This window comes from Nomascus leucogenys, chromosome 19 (assembly GCF_006542625.1).
Source record: "Nomascus leucogenys isolate Asia chromosome 19, Asia_NLE_v1, whole genome shotgun sequence".
Taxonomy (NCBI): Eukaryota; Metazoa; Chordata; class Mammalia; order Primates; family Hylobatidae; genus Nomascus; species Nomascus leucogenys.
In genome coordinates this window covers 26842826-26864058 of record NC_044399.1, presented here as the reverse complement: position 1 = coordinate 26864058, position 21233 = coordinate 26842826, and the positions used below count along the sequence as shown (strand labels likewise).

The 21233-nt window shown below is 52.6% G+C and overlaps 3 protein-coding genes across 9 annotated transcripts in view; 2 read left to right on the top strand and 1 right to left on the bottom strand.

The window, feature by feature from the left end:
* The first annotated feature begins 475 nt into the window (after positions 1-475).
* Positions 476-16607, top strand: MPV17 (mitochondrial inner membrane protein MPV17). 4 transcript variants are annotated; one of them, XM_030799516.1, is made up of 9 exons: positions 476-2552; positions 3080-3154; positions 8906-9062; positions 13007-13122; positions 13350-13442; positions 13533-13628; positions 13872-13904; positions 14165-14217; positions 16118-16607. In XM_030799516.1, exons 3-9 carry the CDS (start codon positions 9041-9043, stop codon positions 16185-16187), a joined length of 483 nt encoding a protein of 160 aa, XP_030655376.1. In that variant the 5' UTR covers positions 476-2552; positions 3080-3154; positions 8906-9040; the 3' UTR covers positions 16188-16607. The 4 variants fall into 4 exon arrangements, with proteins under 4 accessions (XP_030655376.1, XP_003270693.1, XP_003270694.1 ...); XM_003270645.3 differs by lacking the exon at positions 8906-9062; XM_003270646.4 differs by lacking the exon at positions 8906-9062 and having other exon boundaries at positions 476-2614.
* Positions 16608-16811: 204 nt separating this feature from the next.
* UCN (urocortin) lies at positions 16812-18697 on the top strand. The gene is made up of 2 exons (XM_003270647.3): positions 16812-17936; positions 18189-18697. Exon 2 carries the CDS (start codon positions 18202-18204, stop codon positions 18574-18576), a length of 375 nt encoding a protein of 124 aa, XP_003270695.1. The 5' UTR covers positions 16812-17936; positions 18189-18201; the 3' UTR covers positions 18577-18697.
* Positions 18658-21233, bottom strand: part of TRIM54 (tripartite motif containing 54) — a 29784-nt gene continuing 27208 nt past the window's right edge. For 2 of the 4 annotated variants that reach the window (XM_030799993.1, XM_003270644.2), the window contains 6 exons: positions 21021-21116; positions 20258-20491; positions 19973-19995; positions 19737-19861; positions 19530-19616; positions 18662-19210 (listed from right to left, as the gene is read on the bottom strand). In XM_030799993.1, the coding sequence (XP_030655853.1) occupies positions 19531-19616; positions 19737-19861; positions 19973-19995; positions 20258-20491; positions 21021-21116 (564 nt within the window). In that variant the 3' untranslated portion in view covers positions 18662-19210; position 19530. Of the gene's footprint in view, positions 19211-19529; positions 19617-19736; positions 19862-19972; positions 19996-20257; positions 20492-21020; positions 21117-21233 lie in introns of all 4 variants that reach the window. The other 2 variants (XM_030799994.1, XM_030799995.1) reach the window with 2 other exon arrangements.

Here is a 21233-nt window from a genome sequence, read left to right as displayed (position 1 = left end):
TAGGAGTATAGGCTGGGGTTTGGAGGGAAATAGTTGGATGACCTCAGGAAATAGAAAAAAACAGGCAGCTGCTTTTTGGAGAGAGTGGAGATGAGATCAGTGCCTACCTGGGACAAAACCCTCTGGCATTCTAGACTGGCCAAATATGTAGTGTAGGGACTTTATCATCTATCAGAAAATCCTCTTTAAGAAGAAGCGATCAAGAAGTTTAGTCCCAGCCAGGTGTGGTGGCTCACACCTGTAATCCCAACACTTTGGGAGGCCAAGGCAGGCAGATCACTTGAGGTCAGAAGTTCGAGACCAGCCTGGCCAACACATGGTGAAACCCCGTCTCTACCAAAAATATAAAAAATTAGCCAGGTGTGGTGGTGCACACCTGTAATCCCAGCTACTCGGGAAGCTGAGGCAGAAGAATCATTTGAACCTGGGAGGCAGAGGTTGCAGTGAGCCGAGATCCTGCCACTGCACTCCAGCCTGGGTGACGGAGTGAGACTCCGTCTCAAAAAAAAGTTCAGCCCCTATCCTGTACAGATGAGAAAACAGACCTGGAGGAAACCCAAGTCTATCAACAGCAGAGACCACAACCCATGTCAGTGCAAAGAAGCCAAGTATTGTACTACCCTATTGGGATCCAGCTCACATTGAGCCAGTTTTGTTTTTCGAGCTGTTAGGCAAGTGCCTTCTGTCGAAGAGAAGCTTTACTCAATTCTGCAGGGCAGCCCCCTTCCTATTTTCAGTGGTAGAAAAGATGAGACCTGGGGATCCACACTTGAGGCTGTAGATTGGTGCTGGCAGCCCTGCTTCTGCAACTGAGTCTCAGCCCTAGTCTTGACCTTGTTCTTTTTCTCTACCAGAAGCTTTTTCTCTTTCTAACCCTCCCTCCCAATATACCCACTTCATACTATCCATTGTTCATACACTTCTCTACCTTTATTCCTCTTCTCATACTCCTCCCTTCGCCAGAGTGTCTTTCTCCACCATCTTCACCTGAGTTCAATTCATCCTTCAAGGTCCCAGCTCAAATTCCACCTTCACCAAAGAGCTTCCCAGTTTTCTCCAGTAAAAAATAGTCTCCCTTCCTTGTGTTCCCAAAGGGGAAGGAAGGAAAAAGGATAAACAAGCATTAAGCACTTGATCCATTTTAAGCACTTGCATATGTCACTTGTATGAGGTAGGTATTGCCATTTTACTTAAAAGAGTTGGAGAGGGTAAGCTGTCTGTTAAAGGTCAAGGTCATATAACTAGTAAGTGGTGTTTCTGGGGATTTGAACTCAGTCTAACTTAAGAATATAACTTTACAGCCTACCACATTTGGTCTCCTATTACATTTTTGTCAATTTACTCCTCTAGCATGCTGTTTTGCAAATAGCGTTTTAGTTAAATGTTTGTGACATTGACTTCTCTTGCTTCCTTACTCTGTTTCTCCAGGATTTGTGGCAGGAGTCTCCCTGCCTTAATCATAAAGGAATTGAGTAAATTGGGGGTGGAGCTGGGCAGGTAGAGAGCCTGAAAGAGTGTGCCTCCTGACGTGGGCTCCCTGGAGATAAGTAAAGCCTGCCAGCCTGACAAGTCCATTGCCAGGGATATTGTAGAGATTTCCAACGCTCTAGAAAGGATATTGCTCTATATTCACAGACTCTTAGAATGTTAGAACTGGAAGGGGATTAAGAAGTCACCTAGCTTACTGGTTTTCAAACATGCAGTTGTGGGCCCCGTTGTTAAAAATGGGTCTTTTGAGAAGTACATACTTAAAAAAAGTTGAAGAGAGAAGCAGCTGTAGTAATGCTGCCCCTCTCATCCCCACACACAAATATCTGAAAAATCCCTAGAACTGAGGAGCTGAGTTTGGAAAGTCAATAGTGTAATCTCCCTCGTTTTACAGATGCAGAGCTTTAAGATCAAGTCCAGTCATGACAAAGGCTGCACAGCCCGTTAGTTTGGGAGCCAATACCTAATGTCTTCTGAGGTTCTAATTCCAATGCTTTCTGTGGAAGAATCATACATACGCAGTATTTCTTAAGTGGCTGCGGCAAAGCACTGAAATAGTTGCTATGAGGACGACAAATATGAACGACCCCAGTTTTACCCACTCATGAGCTCACAGTTGAGGCCAATGAAGAACCTAGAGACAAAACACGCACTTAACTATAACTTATAGTTCCCTAACTACGATTGCTGAGACAAAGATCGTAGTTGTGGCCAGTTATGCGGGGAGGGTGGGCTGAACAATGAGACTACCGGATTGAGAGAGGCCCGGGCCTCGCGGGGAGAGAAGGGGCAGGAGGAGGCAGAGGGTCGAACTCAGGTGAGAAATATGGCTGGCGGGCCCCACACCAGGGTCCGGCATAGTCCAGCTGGAAAAGGGGGTCGCTCACAGAGTGGGTGGCCGAGTTAGGCCGCTCTCCACGGGTATTCATGGCTCGGTCCACCCCCATTCCTATCCTGGCTGCGTAATCCAAAGGACGCTGGGAGGAAGGGGCGGGACTTGTGGCGGAAGATCCTAGGCCAGCCTGTCACGTGGGAGGGAGGCTCCGCGCCCAGCTCGCGCTCAGGTGAGTGGCGGGTGATCTGCGGTCTCTGGCTCAAAGCGTCGCAAGCCATGAGTGCCCACAAGGTGTGTGGTCATCCTATATCCGGGCAGTGACGGGCCCTATTTTCGGTTTGGAGCTGGACTCGAAGGTTACAAACTGGTTCCAACCAAGTCTGAATCTGGAGACGGACCAAGATATCTTTTGAGGCATCCAAGCTCTGGGTAGAAGCCAGAGCAAAGCTGTCCTCATTAGTGTCTCTGTCGGGAACGGAGGCCTCCAGGTGGTCTGGCTTCAGGACTGAGGGTGGGGTGGCTGGTGGCTGCTACCAGGAGTCCATAGCTTCCCACAGCCTTTCTCTCTTCCCCATTTGTCTAAGGCGACTCCTGCGACAGGAAGCTGTCTGGGAAGCATCCCTCATGTGGCCTCTGCCCCTTTAAGTCACATTGGAAGTGGGAAGGGGAAGGGAGTGGGCACAAGGGAATGTCAGGTGGCTTCTTAGTCGCGGAGAGGGACAGTGGGGGTGACCCCCTCTCCTCTTGGCTTGACAGGAAGCATGGCACTCTGGCGGGCATACCAGCGGGCCCTGGCTGCTCACCCGTGGAAAGTACAGGTCCTGACAGCTGGTGAGTGTCCCTCTAGGACTTGAGTGAGACCAGGGCAGACTGATTGGGAAGCCAGAGTCTTGCCCCACTGCACCACCCTCGCTTCCTGTTTCTATTCAGCTCTCTCGAAGGGTTGGCTGTCTTTGATCCTACACTGTCCCCAGTCTGTTTTGAAGGGTGGTCCCTAAGGCCGTTTTTAGGGGGTATGCATAGTTGGCCAAGCTGTGCAGTAGGGTTTTAGGATTTCAAAGTCTTCAAAAAGCTGAACAGTCAGTCCTGAAGGATACAGGCATTGCCCCAGGAGGCCTCAACTTGGAAAACATTTTACCGTATGTAAAGCACTTTCATATACATTATGGCATAGGGCCCCCACAAAGGTGTGTGAGCTAGGAGGGTTACTTGAGTCCACATTCGATCACACCTAATAAGTGCTGAATCAAGACTGTTACCCCAGTTTTTCTTGGTATTTATTATTGTGAAACATACAAAAGAATGATTAAGACGTGTATGTACAGTTTAAATGGCATTAAAACTGAACACTCCTATGTCAGTAATCAGCTTTGAGACCTCTTGAGCGCCTCTCCATAATTCACCCAAAATTTCCTGAGTTTTGTTTATATCATTCATTTGCTTTTGTTATCATTTACTGCCTAAATATGTATCTCCAAACAATATACTAACCAAGGTTAGTATATTGGCATCTGATCACTCCATCCTGATCCATTTGGAGTGATCAGATACCAGTCATTCCAAATGCAGTGATTGAGTACTAACCTCACAGAGGTAATGCAGTGACCTACCTGCATTTGTTACCATCTTCATTTTGCAAGTTAGCTAATGTAAGAGGATGGCACGAAGATAAGGAAGTCTTAGAGGGAACAAAAGGCCTTAGAACATTGGGGTGCAAAGAGTGATCACATTAAGATGAGGTCTTGCCCATGTTTAGAGGAGGGGAACAGGATTCTAGTGATGACTGGGCTTCTGAGAAGAGGACTATTGGAAGGGATTGGGGGGCTACTGAAAGCCAGAGTGGAACAGGGATCCTGTGACCAGAATAGCCCTACATCAGCACAGAAATTTAACTGCATGAATGGCCAGGAGATGGATTTTTTGGCCCTTCCCTGGGCCCCCCTCCAGTCTCTGGTGCCCAACCACCTCTCGTCCTGTCCTCAGTGTCTTTTCGCCTGTATGACTCACCTAGCTGCGTGTGTGGTGACTCATGCTGGACAGTGTGGCTGTGATGGGAACTGACACGCTGGGCCCTTTGCCCAGGCTTAGATTCCCTCAGGGCCCATAACTGCCAGATGGAAGGTTCCCCCTTGTGGTCATCAAGAATAGGGAGGGAAAGAGTCCTTATATTTCCCTACCTAAGGCATCTGCAGCTGACAAGGGCAGGAGCTAGAGCTCCAAGGAGGCCTAGGTGCCGACATGTGGCTGGAGTTCTGGGCTCCTGGTGCCGGAGCCCTTCAGCTCCACAGGCTCAGTCTTCCTGAGGCTATGCTGATGTCCCAGCTCAGCCCTGAAGCAAAATGTAGCCTCCCACTTTTCCCAGACTTTTTCAGACCATTCAGACTTTTCCTTCCCTGCTGTTCACTGTATTTGGATCAAACTACAAATAAAAGGTGAAAGTGGCTTTAGTTCACTGAGCCATTTTTGGACCCCAGCACAGTAGTTCCTAAGGTCCCGTGGGATAGCTCATCACACTGGAAAACAGTACAGAGATTTCAGACTTAGAAGACCAGGATTTGAATCTTAAAACCATAGCACCTAGTAGGTGCATTAATCAGGACAAGTCAGTAAGCTTCTTTGAGCCTTAGTTTCCTCTTTTAAAACTTGAGTTTAGGGGCTGGGCATAGTGGCTCACGCCTGTAATCCCAGCACTTTGGGAGGCCGAGGCGGGCAGATCACGAGGTCAGGAGATCGAGACCAACCTGGCTAACACGGTGAAACCCCGTCTCTACTAAAAATACAAAAAAAAAATTAGCTGGGCATAGTAGCGGGCACCTGTAGTCCCAGCTACTTGGGAGGCTGAGCCAGGAGAATGGCATGAACCCGGCAGGCAGAGCTTGCAGTGAGCCGAGATCCCGCCATTGCACTCCAGCCTGGGCGACAGAGTGAGACTCCATCTCAAAAATATATATATATATTAGCCGGGCATGGTGGCACATGCCTGTAATCCCACGTACTTGGGAGGCTGAGGCAGAAGAATCACTTGAACCCGGGAGGCAGAGGTTGCAGTGAGCCAAGATCGTGCCATTGCACTTTAGCCTTGGCAACAGAGCGAGACTCCGTGTCAAAAAAAAAAAAAAAAGAAAACCAATTTTAAAAATGGGCAAAGGGGCGGGCACAGTGGCTTATGCCTGTAATCCCAGCACTTTGGGAGGCCGAGGTGGGCAGATTACCTGAGGTCAGGAGTTTTAGACCAGCCTGACCAACATGGTGGAACCCTGTCTCTACTAAAAATACAAAATTAGCTGGGTATGGTGGCGCATGCCTGTAATCCCAGCTACTTGGGAAGCTGAGGCAGGAGAATCACTTGAACCCACGAGGCAGAGGTTGCGGTGAGCCAAGATCATGCCATTGCACTCCAGCCTAGGCAACAAGAGCAAAACTCCATCTCAAAAAAAAAAAAAAAAAATCAACAAAAAAAAAGCTTGAGTTTAGTTATATGACCTCACAGGGTCAGTATAGGAGTATCACTGTGAAAAGTTTTGGAAATTTTTTTTCTTTTTTTTCTCTTCGAGACGGAGTCTTCTACTGTTACCCAGACTGGAGTGCAGTGGCGTGATCTCGACTCACTGCAACCTCCGCCTCCCGGGTTCAAGTGATTCTCCTGCCTCAGCCTCCCCAGTAGCTGGGATTACAGGCACGCGCCACCACGCCCAGCTAATTTTTTGTATTTTTAGTAGAGACAGGATTTCACCATTTTGGCCAGGCTGGTCTCGGACACTTGACCTCGTGATTCACCCGCCTCGGCCTCCCGAAGTGCTGGGATTACAGGCGTGAACCACTGAGCTCAGCCTTTTTTTTTCTTCTTTTTTTTTTTTGAGACAAAGTGTCACCCTGTCGCCCAGGCTGGAGAGTGGTGGTGCTATATCAGCTCACTGCAACCTCCACCTCCTGGGTTCAAGCAGTTCTCATGCTTCAGCCTCCTGAGTAGCTGGGACTACAGGTGCACAGCACCACACCAGGCTACTTTTTTGTATTTTTAGTAGAGATGGGCTTTCTCCATGTTGGCCAGGCTAATCTTGAACTCCTGACCTCAAGTGATCTGCCCACCTCGACCTCCCAGAGTGCTAAGATTACAGGTGTGATCCACTGCACCCCATCTGGAAATGTTTTTAAATGCTCAATGAACTTAAAGACTCAACAGGTTGGTTCTTTCTATGAGTGTTGGCAACCCAGGCACAATAAACTACGTATTATTATTATTGTTGTTATTATTATTTTTTTTTTTTTACAGGGTCTTGCTCTTTTGCCCAGGCTGGAGTGCAGTGGCATGATCCCATACTGAACTGTGACTGTGCCACTGCACTCCAGCCTGGGCAACAGAGGATCCTCTGCCTTAGCCTCCCGAGTGGTTGGGACTGTGGGCTTGTACCACCATGCCCAGCTAATTTCTTTTGTTTTTTGGTAGAGATGGGGTTTTGCCATATTGCCCAAGCTATATTCTTTTTATAGTGGCGTTTGGGTTAGGTTTGTTCCACTTGCCATAATCTGAACATAGATAACCATCTTAGCCTTGGGTTCCAGAAAGTAGAACCTGAAGCTTATGTGCAAATACCTTGTTAGGTAGTAGGAAGTGATCCCATGGAGGGAAAGAGGGAGAGCCACTCTTAAGGATGCATTATTGAATTAGCCACTGCTAAGGGCAGCAGTTACTCAGTCCCTTGGAACTGAGAAGCTTTTTGAAATACTTCTTAAAGTGGCTGGGCATGGTGGCTCACGCCTGTAATCCCAAAACTTTGGGAGGCTGAGGTGGGCGGATCACCTGAGGTCGGAAGTTTGAGACCAGCCTGGCTAACCTGGTGAAACCCCGTCTCCACTAGAAATACAAAAATTAGCTGGGCATGGTGGCGGGCGCCTGTAATCCCAGCTACTTGGGAGGCTGAGGCAGGAGAATTGCTTGAGCCTGGGAGGTGGAGGTTGCAGTGAGCTGAGATCGTGCTACTGCACTCCAGCCTGGGTGACAGAGTGAGACTCCATCTCCAAAAAAAAAGAAAAGAAATACTCCTTAGGACTGTCTGGATGAATAGCTATTTTCTAGAGAAACTAAGAAACCTTTATCTGCCACTCCCATCCCACATTGGTCAAAGATTCCAAAGACTTACCCCAGGCTGGGTATGGTGGCTCACCAGCACTTTGGGAGGCCGAGGCGGGCAGATCACTTGAGGTCAGGAGTTCGAGGTCAGCCTGGCCAACATGGTGAAGTCCCGTCTCTACTAAAAATAGAAAAATTAGCCGGGCATGGTGGCGCATGCCTGTAATCCCAGCTACTCAGGAGGCTGAGGCAGGAGAATTGCTTGAACCCAGGAGGTAGAGGTTGCAATGAACCAAGATCGTGCCACTGCACTCCAGCCTGGGCGACAGACCGAGACTCTGTCTCAAAAAAAAAAAAAAAAAAAAGGCCGAGCACAGTGGCTCACGCCTGTAATCCCTGCACTTTGGGAGGCCGAGGTGGGTGGATAACCTGAGGTCAGGAGTTCGAGACCAGCCTGACCAACAAGGCGAAACCCCATCTCTGCTAAAAATACAAAAATTAGCCGGGTGTGGTAGTCCCGTAGCACAGTCCCAGTAGCAGGTGCCTGTAGTCCCAGCTACTTGGGAGGCTGAGACAGGAGAATTGCTTGAACCCGTGAGGCAGAGGCTGCAGCGAGCTGAGATTGTGCCACTGCACTCCAGCCTGGGCGACAGAGCGAGACTCTGTCTCAAAAAAAAAAAAAAAAGACTCACCTGTGGGATAACTCCCCTCCGCTACTAGTTTGCACATGCGTAGTCACTGAAGCCATCAATAGCAAAGGCCCAGGTGTGGCATAGGCCTGAAGCAAGAATCTATCCGGTTGAACTGCAGTAATGGCTGGAGTAAGAGATAGGTGAATCAAGAACATTTGAAATGATTCCAAAGAAATGTCTAGTGTACCAGTTTTGGCCAAGCCAGAGTCTGGACCAAGGTAGCCTGGGGAAAGGTTTGCTGTATGTTCTATAGAGTGTGAGTCAGCCTTATCCCTTCCTTCTTTGAGGGCCTTTCCACTCTCCAGTGGGCCCAGGGCCGAGCTTCATCCATCTTAGTCTACTTGGTCCTGCTGCGGAAGCAGCTGAGCTCCTACAAATACTGGTTTCCCTGGAGTCTGAATTAAGCCAGGGTATGAGAGCTCAATAGGCCTTACAGACAATCCCGTCCAGCCCAAGAGACTGCAGAGAAGGAAACTGAGGCAAGAGTGGGAGTGTCATGCACTGAGGTCTCAGATAGCCAGTGGTTGAGCTGGCGTTATAACCTAGGGCACTGCCCACCACACTGCCTTGCACTTGAGACTACTGGAGCCTCCAGATGCTGAATGCAGCCTCAGCTGATCTGAGCTTAGATACGTGACAAGCTGCAAAACTACCCATTTTGTCTCATTTTCTAGCAGTAGGATGGGTTCAGGTCAGAAATGGGAGAGCATTCAGAATAATCCCAGAGGATCTACTCCCCTCCCACTGCTGGGCTTCCACTCCCTCTGGGCTCTGTGCCAGACTGAGCCCCTACCCTAGGCAGCTAACTAATGTTTGCAGATTTCTGGGGAGGAAGGCAGCACTGCTGGCCCTGTGCCAGTAGCTATACCTGCCGACCCAGGCCTCCTGGACTGAAGGACACGCTTCCTGCTCCTCATTCCAAGAAGCCACTTCTTGCCCCTCTGCCTTCTGCACATGAAACTCAAAAGCCACAAAAGTAAGTAGAGGAACAAAATAGGAGAAGTAGGGAATTTACCCCGCCCATGCCTGGGAAGAGGGTGTGGAAGTTGGGGCTTTTCCACTAGTGGGCAGGAAGTGGTCCCAAATCGATCTGCTCTGAGGCAGGCTCCCTTCCCCCTGGCCGCTGGATCTGGTCGGGAGTGACGGCATGAGAACTGGCACCTACCCAGGGGCATGATGTCACACGTGCGCCAGCATCTGCTCGCTGGGCTCCACACCCAGCCTGTCATTGGGCATCACTGCCCAGCAGCCCCTAGCCCTGCCCCATCAGGCCTCTGGCCATTATGTGTCTGCAGGCCTCCAGTCCCAACTCCCTAGAAACAAGTCCAAGGGGAGGGGGCCCAGAGCACTGGAGAGTCCAGACCAACCAAATATATCCAGGAGATCTCCCAGAGGCTGGGGTGGTTTGGGTCTGTTTGGGCTCTGGGTTGGGAAATGTGGGATGAGGAATCTGAATGTCTGGGTCCTTCCTGCCCAAAGGGTCACTTGGGCTGGAAAAGCAGGCTTGCTCTATGCTTGTTCCAAAGCCTTATACCACCTTGGAGTTGCTGCAGGCACAGGGGGCCTGATCGTCTGTGGGCAAAGGAATCCCTGGAGCTGCTCTTCTGAAATGAACTGTCAGGGACTGCAGATCTACATACCACCTACTCACCCCTACTGCTGCCCTGTCACTTGGTAGTCCCTCAGGCTTGATGGGCACAGTCTGGGGGACTTGAATCCGTCTTTCTCCAAGACTGCAGGCTTCCAGAACTATGGGGCTAGAAGTCAGCGACTTGGCTTTTCATTCCAGCTCCGCCTCTAGCCTGTTGTGTGACTGTTGGCGAGTCATGAAGAGTGAAAACACACACTTCTCTGTTTCTTTCCCAGGAATATTGCTGTCTGCCATCCCCACGAGGTGACAAGGAGCAGAGTGATGGAATTTGGGGGAGTAAAGCCAGAGAGGAAATGCATTAGTCTAGGGAATGTCCTTTGATATGCAGGCCCTTTGGGGCCTCACTTGGGCTAGAACACCCAGCAGGGGAGCAGCCATAGGGGCCTCCTGGTGCCGCCGACCTCTGAGCCCATCTCAGCCCATGCCAGGAATACCCTGGCCTCCTTGGTCCTCCTTGAGAGAAGGCCTGGGTTCAGTTCCAACTGCACTCCTTACCAAGTCACCTCATCTTTCAAAGACTCATCATTAAATGGGGGTGTAGGCCGGGTGCAGTGGCTCACACCTGCAATCCCAACACTTTGGGAGGCCAAGGCGGGTGGATCACCTGGGGTCAGGAGTTCGAGACCAGCCTGGCCAACATGGTGAAACCCCATCTCTACTAAAAATACAAAAATCAGCCAGGTGTGGTGGTGGGCACCTGCAATCCCAGCTACTCAGGAGGCTGAGGCAGGAGAATCGCTTGAACCCGGAAGGCGGAGGTTGCAGTGAGCGGAGATCGCACCACTGCACTCCAGCCTGGGGGACAGAATGAGACTCCATCTCAAAAATGAGTGAACGAATGGATGAATGGAGGTGTGACCACCTACCTCCCAGATCTTTTGTGAAGATTAAATGTTTAAGAGTCTTTTGTAAACACCTTACCAAAGTAGACCATTACACTGTTGGTCCCTTCATTTGAGAAAGGACTGCCTTTTCTGCCTCACCATCCCCTGGCCTTCTTGGCAGCACTCTTCCCTTTCTGCAGGGCTGCAGCAGCTCCCTCTCATCCCTGACTGGAGGGATAGGGAACCGGGTGCTGATTGCTTGGGGGTGGGAGCAAACCTGCAGTTCCCCCGACGTCCTCGCACCTTCTACCCGACTTGGACCTTTGGGTGACTTAAGAGTTCTTCAGGTCCTTTCTCAGAGTTGTCCTGCTGTTTGGGACAGTACATTTGACATTTTTCCTTTATTTTCTGAGCACCTACCAGTGGCTCGCTTAGCTGTATGGTGGGGGGATGGGATACAAAGGTGTCTAGGATTCTATCCTTGGCCCTGGAAGGTCATGTCTCACAGTGTTCTGGGAAGACCCCCACCACTTTGGGAGTTTCAGGGAGAGACGAGGCAGGACTGGGGGTGCCCAGAGCTGCTCCATGGCCAGTAGCCCAGGTGCCCATCCCCAACCCCAGCTCTCAGCCATACCCAGCTGCCACTGACTAGGCTGCTCAGGGGCAGGGCCAGGCAGAGGGTGTGGAGGAAGAGCGCAGCAGTGAGTGTGCAGCCAGCATGGACGTCAGAGCCAGCTCCAGGCCAAGGAATGGGGCAGAAGGATGTGTTTGCCCAGTGCTAATTGAGGGCACAGGGACAGTGTGACTGCGGGTCTGGAGGGGGGCTCTCATTACTCGGTGAGATAGACAGGCGAGCTGGAAATCATATGGTCACTCCCAAGTGGCCTGGTAAGTGTGTATTTGCTAGAAACCATCAAGCCACCATAACGGACTGGGGGCTCTGTAAACAGTGATGATTTCTGTCATAGTTTCTGGGTGTGGGTGTCTACATCGGGCTGCTTGGAGTGGGGTATCTATGCAGTTAGGGCAAGGGAAGCAGGTGCAGAGTCCTGGAGGGGAAATGGCCACTATATCCATTGCCAACTCAATAAGGTTGTGAATGGGGGAAATCTCGGTTTAGCTGATTGATTGTGCTAAGAGGTGGCCAAGACTCTTTCTTGTGGAGACTCTTACCAGCTCAACCAGTCATCTTCCTGCCTATGACCATTTGAGCACTCTTGTTTTATTACTTTTTTTTTTCTTTTTGAGATAGGGTCTTGCTCTGTCGCCCAGGCAGCAGTGTAATGGCGTGATCACTGCAGCCTCGACCTCCTGGGCTCAAGCAGTCCTCCCACCTCAGCCTCCTGAGTAGCTGGGACTACAGGCACGTGCCACCATGCCCAGCTAATTGTTTAAAAAAAGTTTTTGTGGAAGTCGGGTCTTGCTATATTGCCTAGGCTGGACTCAAACTCCGGCTCAAGCAATCCTCCTGCCTCAGCCTCCCAGAGTGCCGGGATTACAGGTGTGAGCCACCATTCCAGGCCGGCACTCTTGTTTTAGAAAAAGAGTTATTCTGGCCAGGCACAGTGGCTCATGCCTGTAATCTCAGCACTTTGAGAAGCTGAGGTGAGCAGATCACCTGAGGTTAGGGGTTCAAGATCAGCCTGGCTAACATGGCGAAACCCCATCTCTACTAAAAATACAAAAAATAGCCAGGCATGGTGGTGGGTGCCTGTAGTCCCACCTACTTGAGAGGCTGGGGCAGGGGAATCGCTTGAATCTGGGAGGTAGAGGTTGCATGCCACTGCACTCCAGCCTGGATGACAGAGCGAGGCTCAGTCTTTAAAAAAAAAAAAGTTATTTTTGCTGTTCTCTACAAATAGAGATCCCCTAGACCAAGGTGGAAGCTGTTGGCAGGGTCTTCCATTGGGCTTGGGGGAGAAAACAGGGTTTCCTACCATTCTACACATGATTTATTCATTGTGCTGTGTCCTGGGAAGAACAGTGTCTGGGAATCCAGCCACCTGGTTCTTGCATTAGCCCTGCACCTGCTGGTTATGTGGGACCCTGGACTTCGTTTCCATACCTCTAAAATAAGTGGTTTGCATTAAATTATCTTAAAGCCCCTTTTGATTCTGACAGTCTGTGGTTCTCAGCCCTGTGGCCTTAAATTATCCTTCCTCTCTCTATACTTTCTGACTCTGACTTCCCTTTACTGCTAAATGCAAAGTTCCTAGACCTGGGTCTGCTCATCCCAGTTTCTGACAGAATACACATGAGGTGTCACCATCATTGGGGAGATGAGGGCTTTGAGGCAGCAGGAAGGGACTAGTCATTTGTTTCCAGAATGAAGCCCTGGGGTTCAGAGTACCAGAGCTTCAGTGGAGGTCAGCAGATGTCCCTCCCTCCTTGGAATGGCAGCCCATCTCAGGAGATGTCCTGACAACACCTGTGTACCCTGCATAGGGTCCCTGATGGGCCTGGGTGACATTATCTCACAGCAGCTGGTGGAGAGGCGGGGTCTGCAGGAACACCAGAGAGGCCGGACTCTGACCATGGTGTCCCTGGGCTGTGGCTTTGTGGTAAGTTTTCCCCTCAACAGGGCTTCAGTGGACTCAACAGTGGTCTTAGTTCTTTGCCATCCTTTGGCTTCCCTTGGACTCTCATACCTAAGCCAACCTGCTGCCCTCTTTTTTCTTAGTGTCCACTTCCCCTAAAGGCTTTCTGATACTTGGGGCGGGGAGCTTAGTGAGGTAGAGGCCTAGTGCTCCCTCACTGCAGCCTGCTGTTATCTGGGGTTTACTTCCAGGGCCCTGTGGTAGGAGGCTGGTACAAGGTTTTGGATCGGTTCATCCCTGGCACCACCAAGGTGGATGCACTGAAGAAGATGTTGTTGGATCAGGTGAGCAGGAGAACGAAGTGGGGAGGGTGAGCTGTGTTGGGGGTAGGTGGGGATTTCAGCACTCATAGGATTTTAATTTCTCTTCCCTAGGGGGGCTTTGCCCCATGTTTTCTAGGCTGCTTTCTCCCACTGGTAGGGGCACTTAATGGACTGTCAGCCCAGGACAACTGGGCCAAACTACAGCGGGTGAGCTGGGCAGGTGTGGAGAATGTCTCTGGCTGGCAGGCTGACAGCCCAGGGGAAGGAGACAGGTTTTACAGGGATAAAGAAGGGGGTAAGTGCAGGTAGAGTCCCAGGCCATGGAGGAGAGGAGCTGAGGGTTATGGTGCAGGAATGTGCTCTTTGAACCCAAGTCTGTGTGTGACACACTGGGAAGTGGGAGCTGCTTGGAGGTGCAGGTGTTAATTTGTTCCTTCTCTGTCTCCCCAGGATTATCCTGATGCCCTTATCACCAACTACTATGTAAGAGCTGACACCTCAACTGCTTGTTCTCCTGCTTCCTTAAGTCTAGAACTGTCCTGGGATTGGGGGTCCTCCTGACATGGGAAACCCTTCCGTTGGGATTACTCTTTCATTCCCAGGATGGGCACCATAAATAGGGAAGCCATCACCCAATTGTTCACCTTTTTCTTGTGTGCAGAAGTTGGGGTAGGGCCAGGCAAGACAGTGAGTCTGGGGTCAGGTGGTGGGGCAGCCACCAACCTTTACATTCTCTCTTGCAGCTATGGCCTGCTGTGCAGTTAGCCAACTTCTACCTGGTCCCCCTTCATTACAGGTATGTTGCACCCCTATCCCACCCATCAAAGAAGACCCATGTTACCAACAACAGTTGGAGACAAAATGATTCTCATTTTAACCTTGAGCTACATTAGACCCCCAAACGGAACACTGAGCCGTGATCAGAGTTCCTCAGATTCCCAAGCGTGTTATTCAGAATGTCTTGCCATTTCCAGAAACTGTCCCAGAGTGTCTGCCCACTGACCTTCTTCATCTCCCTAGGGAGGATCCTGCTTCTACCACCCTTGTCTCCATCCCACCTGAGCTCCGCCTTTGATGGCATATCTGGAGGGACAGTGGTTGGGGTGCTGCAGCCTAGGTTAGACAGAGAGGTAGACCAGAAAGCCAAGTAGGAGCCTGGCCAGACACTCATGATAAAGACAGTTGCTGAACTGCACCCAAAAAGATAGTGGAACTGAAGATGTGTGGTTCAAATGCTTGAAGGTGAAGGATCGTGGGAACGCGAAAATATGGAACGCTTCAGAGGGAACAGGACCAAAATGTACATGAATAGCATAGCTAAAACGAATACAGACTGGCTGGGCACGGTGGCTCACACCTGTAATTCTAGCACTTTGGGAGGCTGAGGCAAGAGGTTTGCTTGAGTCCAGGAGTTTGACACCAGCCTGGGCAATATAGTGAGACCTCATCTCTACAGAAAATACAAAAAATTAGCCAGGCACATGGTAACATGTGCCTGTAGTCCCAGCTACTTGGGAGGCTGAGGTGGGAGGATCACTTAAGCCCGTGAGATGGAGGTTGCTATGAACTGAGATTGTGCCACTGCATTTCAGCCTGGTGACAGAGTGAGACCCTGTCTCCAAAAAAAAAAAGGCTGGACACAGTGGCTCACGCCTGTAATCCCAACACTTTGGGAGGCTGAGGCAGGCGGATCACAAGGTCAGGAAGTCGAGACCAGCCTGGCCAATATGGTGAAACCCTGTCTCTACTAAAAATACAAAAATTAAAAAATTAGCTGGGTGTGGTGGCAGGTGCCTGTAGTCCCAGCTACTCAGGAGGCTGAAGCAGGAGAATCGCTTGAACCTGGGAGGCGGAGGTTGCAGTGAGCCAAGATCTTGCCACCGCACTCCAGCCTGGGCAACAGAGCAAGACTCCGTCTCAAAACCCAAAAAACAAAAAAGGAATACAGACTTATGAACCAAATCCTAAACATTAGGGTCCTTTGCAACACTCTTTGAAACCAGAGCAAGGTTAATTTAAAACAGAAAGATGCTACTTTATATGGGTAGTCTGTACATTTTGGAAGATGAAATCTCAGCTGGTACAAGACAGATCAATGAATTTAGAAGGGGCCCAGATAGGGGCCCTTTCTGTGATTAACAGAGCTACGCATGGCAAGAGAGCTGCTGAATATTTAGCCTTTGAGGCTCTCAGCCAGGAAACAGAGCTCTGGGATGGCACTAGAATTTGAGTCAGTTGTCCTTTAGTCCAAGCCACACAGGCCCTTCATAGGGTGCTGAAGGGGCTGGGTGTGGTGGCTCACACCTGTAATCCCAGCACTTTGGGAGGCCGAGGTGGGTAGCTCACTTGAGGTCAGGAGTTTGAGACCAGCCTGGCCAACATGGTGAAACCCCGTCTCTCCTAAAAATACAAAAATTAGCCAGGTGTGGTGGAGCACACCTGTAGTCCCAGCTACTTGGGAGGCTGAGGCACGAGAATCGATTGAACCCGGGAGGCAGTGAGCCAAGATTGTGCTGCTGCACTCCAGCCTGGGCGACAGAGGAGACTCCATCTCAAAAAAAAGGTGCTGAAGGAAAGAGACGTAAACCTGCCAGTCCTCTGACATGATCCCTCCTTTGCCATTTCATGCTCCCATCTCCAGCCCTTGCTCACTGCTTAGCCTTCCTCCTCTTCACTGTGTTATTCCTGTTCCTTAGGTTGGCCGTTGTCCAATGTGTTGCTGTTATCTGGAACTCCTACCTGTCCTGGAAGGCACATCGGCTCTAAGCCTGCCTCACTCCATCGTTTCCACCTTGCAGTGATGCAGCTTGACCCTGGAACGGTCAGACAACCTCCTCAAAGTGGGCACACCAGTTTCCATGGGTTTGGGTTGCCGGTCAGAGCTTAAGAGGACTAGCACCCTGCAATGCCCCTCTTCACTCTAAAATGTACACTGACTGCTTTAGAGCCCTTGATAATAGTCTTATTCCCACCACATACTAGGCACTCCATAAATATCTGTTGAACCTTCATGACCTTATCAACTCTACACCCATATCCCAGCAAATGCCACTCATCCCCACTCTTCATAGACACATTTGTTACTCTAACCCTGTCTAGCCTTCTTGTAGCTCCAGCTCTTTAGAGACTCCTGGAACCCTTTATGTGGTGCCTCAGTAAATATGTTATTAAATGTGTAATCTGGAATCTGCAGTGGTAATGAGTAAGTTTTTAAGCAGAAAACTATTGGGGAGTCATTTCTAGAGCTGGAAAGAAGCCAAGAGACCACCAAGCCCAATCTTTTTTTTTTTTTTTTTTTGAGACAGAGTCTCACTCCGTCTCCCAGGCTGGAGTGCAGTGGCACAATCTCGGCTCACTGAAGCTTCCGCCTCCTGGGTTCAAGCAGTTCTCCTGCCTCAGCCTCCTGAGTAGCTGGGACCACAGGCGCATACTGCCACGCCTGGCTAATTTTTGTATTTTTAGTAGAGATGGAGTTTCGCCATATTGGCCAGGCTGGTCTCAAACTACTGACCTCGTGATCTGCCTGCCTCAGCCTCCCAAAATGTTGGGATTACAGGTGTAAGCCACCACGCCTGGCCAAGCCCAGTCTTACAAATGAGGACCCTGAGGTTGGTAGAAGGGAGGTGACCTGTCCACACCAGGAGTTAGCAGAAACTTGAACCCGTATTTCTTTACTGCTCATGGGCAGAGTAATACTGCTGCTATGATTCCCAGGAGAGAAACTGAACTTTGCTAAACTACCACTTTGGCAAACTCAAAAGCAGATGGGCCAGCCATTTGTGGTCTGAAAGCACTCGGAGGCTAGAGACCCTCTGTTACATGGTGCCTCTGTCAGACAGCCCTACAATTTGGATCCTGGGGCTGGAAAAAGATAAGAATGCTGGGAGACTTTAGTTGTGGCAGGCTGCCTCTCAGTGGGTCCCACTGTGTTGACTGAGTGCCAGCGGTGGACTCCTGATGCCTGCATTTGCAGAACTGATAGCTGCAGGGAGGCAGTGGGTTCCAGCGGCACAGCGTTCTCACATTTCTGGCCACTTCTAGAGGCAGAGGACGGGATCAGCACCATGGACAGCCTCACGGTCCTGCCTCCCTTTAGTGTGTCAGAACACGCGACCCGGACTAGTCTGGTCTGGGGACGGCCCTAGTCATTGCTGGCTGTTCTAAGCGGGGCGAGGGACTCCCATGGGTCCCAGAGCAGTCTTTACACCCCATCCGGCTTCTCGCTTTCCTGCGTGCAGTGCTGCTTCCAGCGCTAGCCCCAGGGGCACGAAGGCTGGTGTCGGGAGGTGCGCCCCTCCGGGGGCCCGCCAGCCGCCAGACTCGAAGCTGTGGCTGTCATTGCTTCTACAATCAGTGCATGTTCTTCGCTGACGTCAGTCGGAGCTGTCCTGGCACTATATAAGGCTGGCGGCAGACCCGGGACAGACCCTGTGTTCCCCAAGGCGCCTTCAGCCCGCCCCGAGGGACAGAGATTGGAGCTCAATCTTGGACCGTACAAACGCTCGCCAACAACCTGTGAGTGGCTCAGAGCGTCCGCCCAGCCTCCCCCAGCACCAGGACTCCGCTCAGCTCAGCCACCGCGCTCCTCTGGGGAGGGAGGCTGGGTGGAAGAGATGGAACAGCACTGGCGCAGTGGCTGGGGCTGGAGGGCAGGCTGCGGGCATTGGGCGGCGGCCGGAGGGGTCGCCGGGCGAGCGCGGGGAGGGGAGCGGCCTCCTGCAGCTGCCCCAGGCGCACCTCACCCTGCGCTGCCCCTTGTGTGTCCAGGGCCGGCGGCACCATGAAGCAGGCAGGACGCGCGGCGCTGCTGACCGCGCTGCTGCTCCTGGTACAGCTGTGCCCCGGGAGCAGCCAGAGGAGCCCCGAGGCGGCCGGGGTCCAGGACCCGAGTCTACGCTGGAGCCCTGGGGCACGGAACCAGGGCGGCGGGGCCCGTGCGCTCCTCTTGCTGCTGGCGGAGCGCTTCCCGCGCCGCGCGGGGCCCGGCCGATGGGGACCCGGGACGGCAGGCGAGCGGCTGCGGCGGGACAACCCTCCTCTGTCCATTGACCTCACCTTTCACCTGCTGCGGACCCTGCTGGAGCTGGCGCGGACGCAGAGCCAGCGGGAGCGCGCCGAGCAGAACCGCATCATATTCGACTCGGTGGGCAAGTGATGGCCCGGTTTGGGGCCGCGAAAACTTTGACCCCTTTCCCCCACCCCAGGGTTGGGATGCGGGGCAGAGCCACCAGGGCACTGTCTGCGTGACTATTTTTTAATAAAAGTACTGAAGACCCGTTGGCTTCTGTCGTGGGGGCAGGGCAGTCACAGCAGCGTGGGAACCCTTGGGAAGGTGGGGCCCCCGGGCCAGCGGGAGGGGAACAAAATGCTGTGGGGGGCTCCGAGAGAGCGGCTTTCAGCCAGGTCAGCCAGGTGCCTGTGGACCCCAGAGGTCCCCAAATCCCCAGGACCTCAGAGGTCCCGGCACCACCGCCCCGCCCTCGACCCTCTTCCCAGGGCGCTGGGCTCACCAGTTCGCTCCTGGCATCACAGAGGTGCCCAATAGGGGTTCATTTAGCTTCCGCCCCCGAGACGGTCTCAGGTTCTGGGAAGGGCAGGATGGTGGGCGGGTCGCCTCCGAAGCCGAGGCTGCGGGATTGGGCGGCGAAAGGAGATACCGGTCTGGGACGCTCGAGTTCTTTATTGAGATCCTCCCGGGGCCGGCGCCGATTTGGGTGATGCCGCGGTCTCTGCGCAGATCCTCCCCGACTCTAGCGCGGGCTCTCGAGCAGGGTCGGGTCGGCGCAGGTCTGTGCCCGGGAAAGAAGGCTCGGTGGGCGGGTGCTGCGAAGGCGCGAGGCAGCTCGAGCCCCGCTCACTGCGTCCCCCGCCACGTGGGTTTCTCCTCTACTCAGCCTGCCTTGCCTGCCCTCCCCAGCACCCAGGAGGAACAGCGGGTGAGGAGGAAAATGTACTTTTCCGCCCTAGGGGGCGCGCCTTTGTGGCTCCGGGGTTGGGTTGCACCGAGGAGTGGGGGCTCCACGCGACCCGCAGGGAGGACAATCACTGGGGGAGGGGACGCGAGCACACCAGCCAGGCCCCACCCCAAGCCCCTCAGGCCGCTCTCACCTTAAGGCCCATCTGGCCGCTCTTCCTCCGGCCCCGCGCTGCCCTCGTCTCCGTCCGGGGCCACCTCCTCTTCCTCCCCGGAAGCGCCTGAGCCCAAGGAAGGCCTGGTGAGGTGGAATCCCTGCCTTTCCAGCCATCGTGCCCGCCGCACCCCCCACACAGAGGGTCCGAACCCCAGTCCCAGTAGCCCTCGGCCACCTCCCTCACCCGGCTGGAAGTCGATGGTCCGCAGCATTTCGGCCACGTGCTCCACGCTCACGGTGAATTGCTCCATGCTCTCATAGCCTGGCTCCGGCCGCCCTGCCAGCTCCACCTTCGACATGGCCCCGACCCTGCAGTGGCCACACGGACTCAGCTGGCAATGCCCCAGCACTCTCAAGCCCCACCCCAGCCAGGGTAGCAGTGCAGCCCCCTTCCTTTCCCTTCCCACTGGGCCTACTCACTTATTGATCAGCTCCTTGGCCTGCTGCAGGAAAGAAAAGGAGGGTGAGAGTAAGCACTGGGCCAACCTGGGCAAAGTCCCATTTCTGATTCTCACCACAGTCCTGCAGGGTAGGTGGGAAGGCACATCCCAATTCGTTAAGTAGAAAACGAACTCAGAGGGGGTGACTTGCCCAAGGTCGTAGGGGCAAGCAGGTGCAAGAGACAGGACTTGAACCTGGGTCTCCAGGTACCAAGGCCCCGACTCCAGCCACTGTGCAGCGCTGCCACCCTCCCCTAGGGCCCACCTGGAGGTAGAGCGCCATCTGTGGCTCTTCCATGGACTGGATGGCAGACTCCACCAGCTTAGAGGAGGCCTCCAGGTGGTCGCCATACTGACGGATGAGGCCGCGGACACGCTGCAGCTTCTCCTCTTGCTCCCGGGCCAGCGCCTGCAGCAGCTCACCCTTGCGCTCCTCCAGCACTGCGCACAGGCTCTCAAACCTCTGGTTTAACAACTGCTTCTGCCTCCGGCTATTGTCCTAAAAGATGGGGAGCAAGGATGAGGGAAGGCGTGGCTGAGACCTGGTGGCTGGGAAAGTACAGGGTACTCACAGAGAACCAACACAGAAAGTGACCCATCCATAGTGACACTGTGAGTTAGTGGCTGAGCCAGAATCCAGCCCAGATCTTTTCCATAATAAAAACACAATGCTTTAAAGTAGCTTCACTGAGTGCTGTCTATATCCCTAGCCCTGGTTTTTATTTGCATTATTCCATTTAATTCTCAAAAAGAACCCATGAGGTAGCTGGAGTATCATTATCATCATCACTGTTCTATGAGGTTAAACAAAACCAAAGCACAGAGAAGTTAAATAACTGGATGAAAGTTTTGCGGCAAAGCTGGAATGCACACCCAGCAGCCTGGCAAAAGCACCTCCCACCACTCCCAGGACCCCAGAAACTTTCAGACCAGTTTGGCCAGAGGTCAGAGAGGAGCAGTTCTCTTGGGAGCCCGAGGTCTGCAGGCCAGCCAGTTGCTGTTCCTCCCTCCCTCCAGCCCAGGCTCACCTCGATGGTCTGGCACACCTCCTCCATCTGCGTGATCACTGCTTGCACACGGTCATTGCCTGCCACCAGCATCGCGATGCCATCGCTGAGCTCACTCTGATACACACACAGGTCAGCACTTAGAGCTGGGACCTGGCCTAGAGCTACACCCCTCACCCCAGCCAGGGTTGCCTAGGAGAGGGCTGGCCCCTCCACCTCACCCCCCATGAGGGC